General features: G+C 53.8%; 4 protein-coding genes across 4 annotated transcripts, besides 1 other annotated feature; 2 read left to right on the top strand and 2 right to left on the bottom strand.

Annotated features, from left to right (window-relative positions):
- Positions 1–337: 337 nt before the first annotated feature.
- On the top strand, positions 338–2,018 carry CCOS01_02780 (uncharacterized protein; the record flags this gene model as incomplete). The annotated part of the gene is made up of 2 exons (XM_060450967.1): positions 338–545; positions 595–2,018. 2 exons carry the CDS (start codon positions 338–340, stop codon positions 2,016–2,018), a joined length of 1,632 nt encoding a protein of 543 aa, XP_060319617.1.
- Positions 2,019–2,796: 778 nt separating this feature from the next.
- On the bottom strand, positions 2,797–4,911 carry CCOS01_02779 (nucleolar complex-associated protein; the record flags this gene model as incomplete). Its single annotated transcript, XM_060450966.1, has 1 exon — positions 2,797–4,911. The coding sequence occupies one exon, from the start codon at positions 4,909–4,911 to the stop codon at positions 2,797–2,799; it is 2,115 nt and encodes a 704-aa protein (XP_060319616.1).
- Positions 4,912–5,366: 455 nt separating this feature from the next.
- On the top strand, positions 5,367–6,129 carry CCOS01_02778 (60S ribosome subunit biogenesis protein NIP7; the record flags this gene model as incomplete). Its single annotated transcript, XM_060450965.1, has 3 exons — positions 5,367–5,592; positions 5,686–5,774; positions 5,875–6,129. The coding sequence occupies 3 exons, from the start codon at positions 5,367–5,369 to the stop codon at positions 6,127–6,129; spliced, it is 570 nt and encodes a 189-aa protein (XP_060319615.1).
- A 998-nt stretch (positions 6,130–7,127) lies between these two features.
- On the bottom strand, positions 7,128–10,061 carry CCOS01_02777 (uncharacterized protein; the record flags this gene model as incomplete). Its single annotated transcript, XM_060450964.1, has 5 exons — positions 7,128–7,486; positions 7,545–8,188; positions 8,244–8,986; positions 9,040–9,585; positions 9,645–10,061. The coding sequence occupies 5 exons, from the start codon at positions 10,059–10,061 to the stop codon at positions 7,128–7,130; spliced, it is 2,709 nt and encodes a 902-aa protein (XP_060319614.1).
- Positions 10,062–13,861: 3,800 nt separating this feature from the next.
- Positions 13,862–13,933: a sequence feature (Short protein (CCOS01_02776, KAK1537456.1) was converted to a misc_feature.).
- Positions 13,934–15,285: the final 1,352 nt, after the last annotated feature.

Raw genomic sequence — 15,285 nt, 5'->3', positions numbered from 1 at the left:
ACATCCTCTTCATTTCTTTCCTTCAAGGTTCATCTACTCGGTTGAGGGCATTTCTCTACGAAGGCCCCTTCCTTGGGATAACGAGCTTGATGTCGCGTATGCCTTTTCATAGTTTTATGCCTTTCACAATCATGACAACCTGTGCCGAAATCTTCGACTTCAACACTTTCTATATCTTCTGCATTGCGTTTGCTGAATGCTTCCAAACCATTGACCATTGATCGGCAGATATCCCGGTCTATTTCCAGGTGCAAGGAGGAATTTGACACTAATCAAATCACTAGACATCTATTGGAGAAAGTTCTGAACTATCAGCTACAGAGGACGTGCTGCCAAAATGTTTGCCAACATGGACCCCAAGAAGCAGGCTGAACAGATGGCAGCAGCAAGAGCTCTTGCCGCGGAGTTCAGCAAAGCCAAGGGAGGCAGCAGTAGGGGCAGGAACAGCGGACGAGGACGCATGAACGATGGCGGCAGTGGCAGCAGGCCTGGCGGCATCGGAAGAGCAACCCCTACTCGATACGATGCTCCTCCGACTCAGATGAGTGAGTCGACTCCTTGAGAGACCATTGTTCAATTTGCTAATCCTTGCAGACCGTCCTATGCCTTCTTCTTCGCGTGCTGTCTTCACGCAGCCGCAAGTCAATCGAGCCAGAGTCCAGCCTTCCGTCGTCACTCGTGTCGATCCCACGCTCGCGGGTTGGTTGGCAAACACGCCTCAGACTGGTCCAGCGACGCCGGTGACGCCCACGATGCCGACGATTCCCGCGAACACAGTGCCTGCTCGCTCTGACGCTCCGATGGGAATCGATCAGAAACTCGCCAGCTGGCTTACACCCAAGCTTAGCCCGGTTGCCGCTTCTCCCAAGGAGACTTCGACCAGCCGTGCCTCGTCAAGCATACCTGTCACCAAAATTGATGGCCCTGAGACATCGAAAGCCGCCGTTCCCGGAAACGCTCAAGCTATCTTTCAATCTAACGCTCCTCCGCCTTCTCTGGAAAATGAGGCTGTCTTCCCTCCTGAGACGACTGTCCGTTCGAAGCCGAGTGGCTTTGGAAAGAGCTTGCGGATCGCTCACGAGGCAAAAGTCATCAGGGAACAGAATAATATGAGCGGAGTGGGAACTACTGCCAGTTCCAACTTGGATGCCAAAGCTTTCGCTCTTTTCGCCAAAGACATTGAGTTGGTGACACAGCCGCAGTCTAACCACAACGTACAGGCTCCTCGTCTTCCTGAAACCGTTCACCACGACAAGCAATATGCTGAAGCCTCCTCCTCCACGAAGACTGAGACCTCTGCTGTTAAGTCAGAGCTCAAATTCGGTTCCGTCGAATGGGCTCTGGCGCAGCTCGAAAGTGGCCGGGAACTTCCTGGCCACCATGAGTTCCACGCTCGCATGGCTCAAGAAGTCGGAAACAAGTCTGGCGCTGTGCCCGCCACTGATACTCATTCCGGAATTATCAACAACACTCAGCCCCTCATTGAGCAGCAGGAGACAACCGACGAAAAGAAAACAGCGGAGCCTCAGATGAAGGAACCCTACTGCAACTGCCCTAAGAGAAGCCACCCAATTATTGGCTTGGCGGCTTCATGCTACAACACGGATTCTGACGGCGATCATGACCTCACTCGCATGAAAGGTGCGTCGGATGCAGTGAAGAACAGGTTCGCGGTCAACGTAATCCTCCACGAGCACTCGAACCCAGACTGTCCCAAGCTGCTTCAGGCTGCTGCCCAATTCCCTCTTCACTTCGGCGCCAGCCCTGCCATTGTAGATGACCCCGACGATCATCTCCAGGTCATCCAATGGAAGGACTCGGACGGCGTATCCGGTCCCTCGAGCAGTGTGCCCGTTCGGAATATCAATTCATCTGGCCATCAGAACAACTCGCCCGGCGCTTCGAATAGTTTGGCTGTCGCCTTCAACAACTCGTCCGGTCCTCCTTTGGCTGGTGCTCCAGTCCCACAGCCGTCTGTCCGCCGCCGTAGAGGCATCAACGAATCGATGTGGGCTTAGATCGTCATCGGGATGCATCTCTCACCGTCGCCAACTCTGGAATGTTTGAATCGTTGCTCCTCTATGATCGGGCAACAATAACAAATCCTTTGAGGGGCACTACTTTGACAGGAAATGGACGCGATATGGATAGGCAAACTTCCGCAGCCGTATCCTCAGATTGTTGAAGTTGTGACAGCATCTCTGATCTCTCTTAGCACTCTTTAATGATGCCTTATAGCGGCAAGACCTTGAGCTGCTACAGAGAAAGGGCATGGAGGACGCCACTAAGCATCGTCGTCGGATCGTCGGAAGATGGTGGGGGTTCGACGAGGCAGAGAGAGTTCTTGATGATGAAGATGATGATGGAAGGTTGACTTTGATATTGGCTTTGGGGGTCTCTCAACTTGGGGAAGCGGAACGAGATATCTCGTACAGAAGCCGCCCTGTGCGTCTGGAGGTATTAGGTAGTCCGCCGCCCAGGTCACTTTGCTCAGGAATGATACCTCACAGGCCGTCTAGGTAGATAGTCAATCCACAGTTTCTCAAAATTCCATGAATGCCAGGGCTTGATTCAATATGAGACATAAAGGCACTACTAAAGGGATCATGATCGAACCTGAAGATGGCTCCGGTGTTCATGGGCGGTGTATGTAATATGTACGTGGTCTCTAAATGCCAAAGCCCGCAACACCCGTAAAAAGGTAACCCCTTTTTATCACTTTTTCCCATGTTTCCCAACTCCTTTTTAGATTTCGTTCGACTGATGCCTCAAACCAATTACACTTCATGCTCATCCTCATGCGCTATTAATCTCCTTTTCTAATAACTTGACACCTTCCCTAACTTTGGGCGAAAAGTGCCTCCGCAGAAGCTCGCCCTCCCACACCGTCGTCGCAAAGGGATTGCTTCCCTCGACGCTGTCGCTGAGGGCGTTGTAGTTGCCGTCGCCCTTGCGCTCCTCGGTACACCACAGCGCGGCAATCTTCTTGCCGTGGGTGTGTCCGACGTCTTGCATGAGCGCGAGCGCCGCCTGCGCCGACTTATCGGGCATGTGTAGCGCCGCGGACATGATTTGCTTGCTGAAGGCCGCGAGGCGCAGGGGCGGGACGGAGCGGATCTGGTAGGCTGGCAAGAGGACAGCCGTGAGGCAGCGCAGGAGGAGGACGGTGGTGGTTTGCAGGTTGACGCGGTTGTCGCGGGTGGCGGCGGCCTGGGCGGGGCGGATGTGGAGGGATTTGGAGGTGAGTTCGAGGTCCGGGTTGAGGGAGAGGGAAGGGAGGGAGGTGAAGAGGTGGGTTACGAAGTGGGAGAGGTCGAGGTGCAGCGCGGAGCGGGAGTTGTGCGCGTCTTGGCCTGCGAGGAGGGCAAAGGCTGTGACTGTGCAGAGGAGGGCTTCGCGGCTCGTGTTGCGGGATGCGCCGCCGAGGTCGTCGTCATCGTCGTCGTCGTCTTGTTCGTCTTGGTTCTCACCGTCGTCGTCGTCCTCCTCGCGGTTGGTGCCCTCTGCGTCCTCCTGGGCGTGGCGGATGAGATCTTTGAGGGCCTCCAGGAGATCGCCGAAGAAGTCCTGGTTGATGAGGTGGGCGTACTTGGCCAGGCCTTCGAGCACGGCGCCCATGAGCCACGGCACGCGCATCTTGAGGATGCGGAAGTAGGACGCAAAGACGAGTTTCAGCGTCTCGGACTGCATGCGCTCGCGCTCCTCGTGGCTGACGAGGGCGTCGGCCTGCTCCATGTCCTTTTGGATGGCCCTCTGCTCCTTGAGCATCTTGCGCTCCTTCTTGGTGCGGAACTCCTTTTTGAAGTTCTTGCGTGACTGAGGCGGGGGGGCACCCGGGTCGCGCTCCCGGTCGACGCGGTCTTGCGAGGCCTTGCCCGCGAACTCGTCGAGCAGGCGCAGGTGGAGGAAGAGGTTGAGCACGCTCTCATCGACGCCAAAGTTGCGGGCCTTCATCATCTTGGCGAGCAAGGAGACGGCCTCCATGGAGGGACGGCCCTCCTCGTCGTCGACGAAGAGCGTCTCGAGCGCGCGGCGGCACTTGTGAAAGTCGGCATCGATCTTGCGCTTGGAGAGCTTGCTGACGAGGATCTTCAGGAGGTCGTTGCGGAAGTTGAAGTGCGGGACGGCGTTGACGAGCGTGCAGGCGCACGAGATGGCGACGCTCGAGATGCTCTGCCCCGTTTTCCTCGTGGTCGGTATATCGGCCTTTGCCCACTTCGCGAGCTCCTTCACGTAGCCCTGGTACCCGGAGACGAGGGCCTGCTCAAAGGCGCGCAGCTTCCGGACCTCCTTGGAGAGCTTCTCGACGGGGGCGTCCTCGGCGACGGGCCGGATGCGGTAGCCCGGGATGACGTCCTTGTAGACGGCGAGCTGGGTGGCCAGCGCGAGCTTTTGAATGGCCTGGATACGCGACTGGCCAATCTTTGCAATGGCCTTGAAGGCTGAGACGTTCTCCTCTGGATCCTCATTCAGCGCCATGGCAATCTTGGCGAGCTCCTCTTTGGCCTGGTGGATCTGGACGGGCTCGGGCAGGTCCGACTCCTCCTCTTCTTTCCTACGATCCTGACGCAGACGTTCGTTGGCCGCCTCGGCGGTGGCCTCCTCGTCCTCACGGCCCTCGAGCCACTCGCCGTCGCTCGCGACCGAGTCGGCATCGTCGTTGTTATCGTCGCCCTGCAGGGACCGGTACTGCTCGAGGCGGCCGTCGGCTGTCTTGATGGGCAAGCGGGTGCTCTCCTTCTTGTCCTTCTTTCCCTTGCGCGGGCGGCTCTCATAGTCCTGCTCTAGGTTCCAGCCGGCAGCGCTCTTGAAGAAGGACTTTTGGATCTTCTTGGACGACTTGCCGGTGTGATCGTTTTCGTCGTCGGGCGGCGGCGTGAGCCTGCGGCGTTTTGAAGCTCTAGAAGACATTTTGGGACAACGGATTTGTTTGGAATATCAACCGGAAGGGATAGAACACTTCGAAAGGAGTTTGTTTTGTGGGATTCGCCGCTTCGCTGGTCTTTAGAATGCTCTCGTCCTCGCTGAAAGAGAGATTTCTCAATGTACGGTGGGATTGAGTTGGGGACCCTGGGACCGCCAACAGCGGGAAGAGGGACCATCGAGAACTTTTTAGTGGAGGTTTTGGCCATTGAGCCAATGGAAACCCCGGAACACCCTCAGACCGCCCGAAATTTTTTGGGTTTCTGCCACTACTCCAACCTTTTTCGCATCGCGATGCACCTGCATCCCACCTTTCGGCAACGGCACCTCTATTGTGAAAGATCCTACCTATCCACCAACGCTCGCCGAGTCCCAATCCGATTACACCGATACCGAACCGAGCACATTCGAATCGAAATCAAAACACTACCAGAAAGCCCAAGATGCGTCCCCTCACAGAAAAAGAGACCGAGACCCTCTTCAACAAGCTGGCCAGCTACATGGGCAGCTCGCTGAAGAACCTCATCGCCCCGCTCGACAACGGTCCCGAGCCCGATCGTTACGTCTTCCGCATGATCAAGGACCGTGTATACTATGTGCGCCTCTCCGTCGCCAATCTTGCGACCAGCATCGCCCGCGATAAGCTTCTCAGCATCGGTATCTGCCTCGGTATGTTCCTCTGCGCGTGCAAGGCCAACCCCAGTTCTCAGTCAAGTCTTTGTGTATATATGGACTAACCACCGCCCCTTTTTCGCCATATAGGAAAGTTCACAAAGACTGGCAAGTTCCGCCTGCACGTAACCGCTCTTCCCGTCCTCAGCGAGCACGCAAGATACAAGATTTGGGTCAAGGTATGTCAGACTTCAAAAACCCCCAATTCGTTCGATTGGAGTCCGCGAAAGGAAGCATGTACAGTGGGACAGACATGCTAACAGGGAAAAAATCGTTCAGCCCAACGGAGAAATGCCCTTCCTGTACGGTGGCAACATCGTAAAGGCCCACGTCGGCCGCTGGTCCGACGACTGCCCCGAGCACCAGGGCGTCATCGTCTACGCCATGGACGACAAGCCCCTCGGCTTCGGCGTCACCGCCCGCTCCACGGCCGAGGCGCGCCGTCTCGATCCCACCGGTGTCGTCTGCTTCAGGCAGTCCGACGCCGGCGAGTACCTTCGTGACGAAGATACCCTCTTTGCGACGAACAGTTAGATGGGTCGGTCTTGTTATGAGATATTAGAAGAGGAGGGGTGTGGGGGGTCGTTGTGAGGTAATGGCTGTGGTGGTTGCGCTGCTGCTGCTGCTGCTCTCGATACCCTCTGGGTTTTCATGTTTGGCACATTTGGAACGGCGTTTTGGGTTCACCAAAAAAGAAGAGCTTGAAGAACGGCGGGGCATTTTCTACATGGCGTTTTACTGTGATTGTTGGTCATGGGCAATCTTGATCGTTTTACTTTTGGGGGGAAGAATTCGCAGTTAGCTGTTGTTAGCTTACGGCTCTCCAGGATTTGGGTCTGCGAAGACCTGCTGGCTGTCTAGCATATATTGCGAAATTTCATCGACTGCCATATCATGTTTTTTTGCAAGAAGTGTGGAGAAGGCAATGAGCCTCATATGCGATGGCTTGTTAATGACGTTGATATTCTTACGGTCAGTAGCGTCGGCTAGGATTTTGATGGTTTACTTGCCTTGTACTATGCGGTCCCTTGATATCGAGTTCGAAAACAGATTCTATAGCTGCGAGTGTGTCTACTTCAGCGCAGATTTGGACTATCAAATCTGATGGTCAACACTGCCCTAGAGTTGGCTTGCCGATCCCGTTCTACCTTCGCAAGGATTGCAAGGATTATCAAGTAAACACTCGGATGCAATGTTAATGAATTCTTAGTTGGCAATTGGGAATAAGGGCACTGTCTCTGCTGTGAATGAGCTTTTAGTTATCTTCTTTTATTGGATATCATAGATATGCCTGGTATATGTATATAGAGAGAGAGAGAGATTGAAAACATTAAATCATGCTGTATCCGTGACGATGCTCGTCATCATAAGACCAGATGGAAGGAAAGATTGAGTAAAAGACCCATCCAGAACGCTATCAACAGTCTATACCTCCGTGGAGGACCCTTCTGCCAAATTAAACTCCGTCTATAGATTTCTATGATAAAGTGAATGGTATGTTCATTAAATGGTCGCGTAAAATGAGTGCCGGTTTAGAAGGTGAACTTCATCAAAGCGGGGTTGAGAAGTACCGGAAGGCAGAAGTGCGAAGTGATGGAGATAGCCACGGGGAAGATGGTCGCAAAGTAGCGAATCTGCCACTGGACGGGGAAGACGTAGTATCCGCAGACGATGAGAGCGATTCCCAGAGCTGTGAAGATGAACGTGCCCGCGAAGCTCTTGATGATCTTGGGGATCTCCTCCATGAAGTTGCAGTTCTCGACTTCCTTGGAAGTGGCGCCCCACTGGATGTCAATCTCGAAGAAATGGCAGAGCAAAGCCTTGGAGACGTGGAGTGAAATGCCGCCCAGGAAGATGGTGAACACAGGCATCCACTTGAAGTTGTCCCAGACTACATATGAAAAGATTAGCTGTCTGGTGTCGATGCAGAAGAAGAGAGGGAAACTTACGGGCTCCAAGGAGAGACTTCTGGCCCAGTCTGTACCTGAGCACAGCCAAGGCAACGTTTCCAGCGAGAGGGAAGACGACGATGATGGAGAAGAAGATAGCGAACGAATCGAGGTAGTACTTGTCGTAGTAACCAAAGAACCATCCAGTCAGGAAGTAGTTCATCAAGGTAAGGATCCATGATGCTCCGATAGCGTAGTAGGTGCCGATGTAGGACAGAATCGTAACTTTCCTGTAAAAGGCGATGTTGGAGAAGACAAACCGTCTGAAGAGGGGCGTGAAGGGGCCACGAGTAAGCCAGAAACGGAAGGGGTGGAACAGCAGCTCGTTGCATCCGTAGGCGTACTTCTCCCAGCGGGCCAACTCGTCGTAGACAGTGAGGGAGACACCCTCCTTGAAGCCATCACCGGTGTAGGCACCATAACGGATAGAGTAACCGGAAGTCTGCAGACGCAAAGCCATATCGAAATCCTCGGAGACGTGAGACTCAGACCAGAACTTCTCGTAGCCATCCTCCATGTAGGAAGCAGCATCTTGGAGAGCAGACCAGCGGAGGATAGCGTTGTGACCGACGAAGGGCGAAATATCACCGTTGGCGACGGCAAAGGTAATCATAGTGTAAATCATCTGCGTGAACCATGTGACACTGTGAAAAGAGATTAGCTGGTGTGCGTATGGAATGATCACTCGAATCAACTTACGCCTTCTCGAAGAAAGAGTCGGAAACCTGCATGACACCGGAGGTGTACTGAATGATGGCAACCTCGGGAGAAGCCTCCATCTCGCTAACAGCATCCAAAAAGCAGTCGCGGGGAACACGGGTGTCAGAGTCGATAAGAAGGATGTAGTCACCCATGCGGATGTTGCCCTCAGCCCACGTTCGGCCCTCAGACTCCTCGAGAACCTCAGCAAGAGCTTGCTCGTAGGCTTGATCCTCACTATCCTGGCTCCATCTGCTTCCGCGGTTGATCTGCTTGAGCTTCTCCTCAACCCTGTTGCTAGTCATCAGGGCGTAGTTCATGTTGGAGGCCTTCTTGAATCTGCCTCTGCGGATGAAAGGCTGAACGGTGGGGTCTGAAGGCTTGGGGTTGTGGCCGGGGCGAGCAACCCATCCCATGTTGTGCTCCTCATAGAACTCCCTACGGGCCGAGGCTTCGTCCTCGCTGATGAGCTGCATACCGTCGTCGTTGACAAAGATGCTGGCAGAGCCACCCTGCATCTCGTAGGTGGAGATAGCAGTCTTGAGAGAGAGAACCGTGGGCTTGATGACAGCGTTCAGGCCCTCCTTATAGACGGGCATCTGGATGGTGACGTGGGGAAGCTCGCCACGGTGAGGGCCAAGGCGACGCGGTGCCTTACCAGAGTAGTTCTTGGAGTTTGCGTGAACCGACGAGATGGGACCGAGGATCTGGAAGATATTTCCGGAAATAGACAAGAAGAAGAACTTGTGGTGCGTTAGTTCATGACAATCAGGTAATTCAGATTCGCAATACTCACGAGACTGATGAAAAGCGTAAGCGGGGTAACGGCCAGGAGTGCCCAGCGCGTGTAGCTGCCGTCGATGGTGGACTCCAGAGCCAGATTACGGTAACCGAGACCCAAGCACGCCACAGACAAGCAAAGCGCCGCCGAAACCATGATAGAACTGGTGAGTCGGACTGGTCTGACCTCAGCCTTGAGGGCTTCCTCAAGCGCGGCAGGCGAGAGTTCCTCAACATTGACGCCAGCCTGCTTCTCGTTCTTCTCGTCGCCATCCTCCTCATCACCTCCCTCGTTACGCCAGATATAGGAGATGATCATGTGCTCCAGGCTCTCTGCGCGGGCATGCAGTCTGTTGGCATCATCATCCCAGACGGTGAGCAGGGGAGGGTCGAGAACGAAGGCTGCAAAGTGATGCTTCTGACATCTGGGCAGATCGGTCATCCTCTGGAGGACTTGAAGCTGTAAGCCTCCAGCGAGAGGAATTGAGTTCAAGGGTTCACCGCTGTTCAGGAGTCCGTGAATGATGGACTGGATAACAGGTGTGTTGACGGTCATGGCACACTAAACAGGTGGTTAACTTGGAAACTTGGCTACTATGACGAGTGCCTGTGAGTACTTACGCTGACATTCAGCTGGGTGACCATATCGAAGAAACCATTGGGTACAGTGGATAGCTGAGGAGGAGCGCAGACATAATCGTTCCGACCCTTCTTGAGAACAACACCCTCACCCAAGTTCCACGCCGAAGCATACATCTTCCTAAGCTGGTCCTGGTAGATGCTGTGGACAGTGACATCTGCCCTGAGGTCGATGATACTGCTAGCATGCTTGTCCCTCATACCGGCAGTGAGCGCCAAGCTCACTGTCGACTGTCGAGCGGATGTTCTGGCGCTGTGTGTCCGGTAAGGAGCCGGTCTCTCGGCCGCCTGCGGCTTCGGCTGCGGTGCAATCGGTTGCAAAGTAGTCGGCTTCGACGGTTCGGCCTCGGTTTGGCCCGACGCCTGGTCGGGCGTGAAGTATGTCTTGAAAGCCTTCATCTTGTGGAGACTGTGAAACGAACGAACCACAAACTGGTCAAACCACTTCCCGCCTTGAGGTGAAGAAAGAACAGGATGGTTGATTGTGAGCGAATGGAATGAGTGTTGGTCAGGGTAACCAGTAGCTTAGGGGGACGGGAAATCGGTTCAAGATATGTGAGACGGGACCATAGTAGAGACTCTGCAAGTGCGGAGGGCATCCATCCTGGGGACAAAGGTCTAGTCAAGCCGCATACACGGGGGCACCGGCAGCTGAGAGCAATATTATCTGGTCTAGCTGAGTACGCCAGGAGCGATATGGGCGGCCATGGACGCCTCCAATGCGGCAATGAAAGGCGTTAGTCAAGGATCGTATCGAGGAGGGGGGGGGGACAAACAACGGTTGGCCTCGCCAGCACTCGCCGGTCGACCACGCACGCAAACCTGGGTTCCACAAGCCTAAGTCGTCCGTTCAAGACGGACTCCTAGCTGAGATGGGACTGGTGACAAGCGAAATGGTTCCTGACTTTGGTGCTCGAAAGCTGGCGCCACCCGTGCGTTGGGTGGAAACCCGGTAGTCAGGTACAAAGAAGGAGAGAAGCTTTCCCCCATCGTGAGGGGGTAGCGTGGATGGAGGCGACAAAGGAGAGTCGAGGCCTTATCGCACAAACGATGGCTCTCCAAGCGTTGCATGGCCAAGCCGTTAGACTGAGAAACAGCCATAAACACCCCTGCGAAGGCATAGGTGTGCTAGCTCATCGGCGTTGCCTTGGTCAAGTGCCATCATGATGATGATGCCGATCTGGAATAGGCGAGTTGATTACAGGCCACTGGCCAAGCGGGACGACACGGGAAGATCGCGAAAAAGTTCTTCTCATCAAGCCGGGAGACTGCCTGTGAACTGACACCGGCAACGACAGTGTTGATCAGGGCACTCGCCCACGCCGGAGACACGATAGTCGAAGCCGGCCAGAGAAAACCCCGGCGATTTTGGTGATCAACAACATGCTAGCAAAACAAAAGGTTAGAGACAGAAGAACGGCGGATGATGGGGCAGTCTAGCTCAGGAACGACCAGAGCCGTCCTGACTTAGCGTGGTCTAAATCGGCCATCTCCTGAGGCTCTAGACTGTGCTTTCAAGGAAGTCGTGTAAGCAGAGAAGCGCAAGACAGCTAGCTGATATCAACAGCCGAGAGAGGAAAAGGCCTTTTTCCAGTTCTTTCCTGACCAAGCTTAGCCTTGCCGCAAAGCAAGCCTCCGAGAGGTCTTTGACCATTGAAAACCTCCGCTCGTCTACTTGGCTTGCGCCGGCCAAGTTGGTTGTGGGCGCTAAAATTGGCATACCGCAAGCTGCAGGACAATTGATTTTTTGGCCTCTAGCTACTTTCGTCCCAGAACCCTGGTCACGGCAAGCTGGCAGGGCCTTCCGAGGTCTTGGTAACCTTATTCGTTGACCACTTGGGCGAGCAACCCTGGGATTGCGAGGGTATCCCACTTTTGGGAGAGACATACCGCTGACCGGGCCGAGTGTCTCTCTACGCAGTAGGTTTCCCGTTGTCTCTGCGTCGTGGGTGGGGAGACGCTCGTACAATAAGAGCGATCTTCAGACCGAGTCCTCACATAAGGTTTGTGTGTTTTGGCTCTAGAATAAGGTATCGGTCTTTTCGAGGAAGTAGAAGGGCGTTTGGATGCCTACATCTAAGATTGGTGGGCATTCACAGTTCTCCGCTTGGCACTAGCCACGGTGAAGGTTGTGAGCGGTGGTGAAAAATCACGTATTGGGGCCGACCTGAAGCACACCTCTGGCGGAGTGGAGGTGGATTCTTGCCTCGTTAACCCCAAAGGAGTTGGCTTCCCGTTGTTACTTGCTTTTTGGGAGCAATACGGTGTTTTCCACGAAGGCATGCAACAATGTTTCGGGAATGGTGTGCTCTCAGTCATTGTCTCGTCCGAGAGCCATGCATGACGGTAACTTGCAGAATGACTGGAGAGGATTTGGGCGTAAGACGGGAAACCACCGTCATCCCATGTAGCGGCGAGGTTCGGGCGGAATTGTCAATATGGGATGATTGAGATGAGATGGCTAGAGATTAGGTGGGCGAGAGTGGCTTGCTGAACCTGTGACATTGCCTGGTCCTGCCGATTTCCAGGGGTGGTATGGCGTACAAAAAGTGTTAGTGTGTAAGTATTCCATAGACCAGGCCCATTCCATGCACGTCGTAGATAGATGTGTTGGTCGTACAATGGTGGCTGAAGGAAGCCGGCAGAGGCAGACGATGGAACCCGATTGAAAGAGGGTGGAGGAGGGACGGGAAAGCTAGGCAAGCTGGCACGTTGGCTCATTGGCACGTTGGTAGGCAAGCTGGCACGCCGCCCAAGGTGATGATGATGGCGATACATGCAGATTACAAGGCAGCGGCAGCGCAGTCACGGATGGCGGCAGATCCTGGATGTCGTTTCTGCATTTGGTTAGATGAGGTTGTGTCTTGAGGTGGTGTCTTGGTTGCTTCGGCGGCATCCTTCCACCGGCACCTTCCCTCCCGCCTGTGCCTTGCAGAAACGAGCATGTCATTACACGTATAGCTGCTCATTATGCTGTTTAGCTGCGTACTCGTTACCGTGAAGAAGTTCCATTGGAGGACGTGATCCAGAGCATATGCACTTTGAACGGCATATTCGCATATCCGCAACGTCCTATCGGGCTCTTCGGGAAGCGGCCGCCGTGTACCTAAGGTAGGTAAGCTGTGTTACTGGTCCTTTTCGCCTTGGGTCACGACAATCAAACATCCAAAATCTCTCGCCCGCAACACCCACTGCAACGCTGCAGATACCATGTGGCTGCATACGACTATCTTGCTTTTCTAGGCACCAGGCTCGACTGTGATACGTTCAAATCTCGACTCTCAGCTACGTTTGTGCTGCAATGCTGCACAATGGAGAATATTGGTCTGAAGTTCCCAACGTCTGGTCGCGCCGATTTCCATTCATCCCGACCGTGGCGCTTTTTCGGTCTTTCCCATGACCTCAGCTACTTCAAATCCACTTGGGTATCATCGCCTCATCTTTCGACTTGGGTCTATGCATTCGTTTCGCCATCCCGGCCAAATTCTGCGCTAGAGGCCTGAGCAGTCCGAACAGGCTGAACAATGGGTGCGGTGAATCCCAACAAAGACGCGAGTCAATTTGACTAGAAAGCCTCCATAACGCTGAATCTGCTGAAAGGAAACAAGAAACGCAAGTGTCGGTCTGCTGCCCCGAATCAGTCAAGTCTCTGGATTCTCTTTTTGATCGACACTGCCCAGGACGCGGTCTTGTTGCCGGCGTCCGCTGTGTGCTGCTTAACAATGGATGGCAGACCTCTCAGCCCAGCGGTTGAACGAATAGTTTCTGTCTCAATTCGCGAGCAAAGACTATTCAACACATGCTGGCTTCAGCTCTCAACGCATCATCTCTATTAAATTGACGACGAACGTGGCAATTGCATTCTTTTCGCGTAGCGAGCCCTAATACCGGTCAACCTTATGCATCAAGTTCAGCTGTCGGCGTGTCTGAACTCTGTACTGCCTATCTAGCCAACCCCTGAGCCTGCGCAGATCCCGTTTTCGACTATTGCCATCCCGCATACAATTTTCCCGGTTCACGATATCTCCGCCCAAGAACTGTCCAATCGAATCCTTGCAACGCCCCGTCTCGCCAACCTTACGAACTCATGGTTTTCAGCCAGAGCTGGGTTGCTGTCCAGTTGTTCAGGACATCGTGAAAGATTGCAAGGGTTGTGACCCTGAACTCTCCAGAGCAGCCTTCGCCCTTTCAGACCTTAGCTAGTCCCACGTCGGACTGCGTCGAAAGGTCGAGACCAGGCTCGCGGCATCTGGCAGCGCTGTGACCAACATCGCGAACGCCGGCAGAAACTTCGAAAAGTGGAAGGCCCTTATTCACTAGTGTCCCTTTCTTTTTTACGCCCAGGACTGCTGGACCATTGCTCTTCCCGAGAGAACCTACCTTGGCATACGCAACATGAATCTACTGAAATGTCTTCATCTCGGGGGAGATGTCGAATAGCATTGTGACAAACAGGCAAATAGGGTGCGCGACTGTAAGGAAGAATTCTCTTGTTGGCTACTGCAGGCAAGGACGACTTCATCACATTGATAATGCGGCCGCCCAGATAAGTTGGATTCGTCCAGCTCGTCGCAGCCTGGTCCCGCTTTCTGTGGCCATCCGATCTGGATTGTCGATATCACATTGACTTTGTCAAATGATAAGACTCTGGTCACTTTAGCAGCTCCTTTCCCGCCTCGGCCTGCATGGGCCAGTCACGATTCTATTCTAGGTTGTTACCAGACCCCTCGAATCAGCAAGAGACACGATGAAAACGGCGAAAAGCAACCTTGCATCTGAACAAAGTGTCGACTCTCGAGATGGGACTTTAACAGCTGGCTGAATCATCCGTCGCAACGTCGCGGGGGCATCGGATCAACAAAGCGCTCACGTCTTAAACAGTGCCGTTCGCTGTATTCTACGAGAGAAAACACGGCAACATCTCCATATCCGGAAAGGCCAGCTGAAAAGACAGCCGCACTGGAAGAAATTTTGCACTTTTAGATTTTCGCAGAGGCTCCTCAGGAGGATCGAATTTACCCCTGAAAAGCCTCTATTTTGGCGCCAAGACTTCAGCTGTCAGCCATCCGCGAGACTGGCGCGGGGCTCGGACCTTGGACCTTGCCACGCGCCGAGAGCACGCTATCGAAATTCGAAGAGGACCTATGGTCAAATTCGGGACATCGAATCTGTCAGGCAAGCCACGCGACGAGAATAGCCGGGCTCATTAGATGCGTACGAAGCCTTTCCCACGGTCCCGGGATCGCATCGCAGGACCCTTGAAACTAGGTTGCATTCGGTGAAGTCGAGCAAGAGTGTCTTGTTTCATTGTCTATTCACTTGTCTCTCGTCCCCAGCTTCCCAGCCCTATCTTGAGCAAACGCTTCCTTTTCGTCGGATTCTGACGAATTAGATTTCTCAGTTGTCAACGTCTGATCTCGCATTTTGCCTACCTATCTATTCTTGGTCTCGTCTGCGATGGTCAAGTGGCTATCAGACAAAAACACCCGAATAATTACTAAAGTTGCCTAGATACGATTTGGACAAGGCTAAGATTAGTAGAGATGATCTCGCAAGCGCTGCGAGATGCCACGCGAGCAAGACCACGAGAAGTCTGCAAGTGTCTTTGGCATGTGGTAATTCA

The sequence above is a fragment of the Colletotrichum costaricense genome, assembly GCF_030867565.1.
Source record: "Colletotrichum costaricense strain IMI 309622 chromosome Unknown Scaffold_2.1, whole genome shotgun sequence".
Lineage (NCBI taxonomy): Eukaryota > Fungi > Ascomycota > Sordariomycetes > Glomerellales > Glomerellaceae > Colletotrichum > Colletotrichum costaricense.
This window is presented reverse-complemented; position numbering and strand designations above follow the sequence as displayed.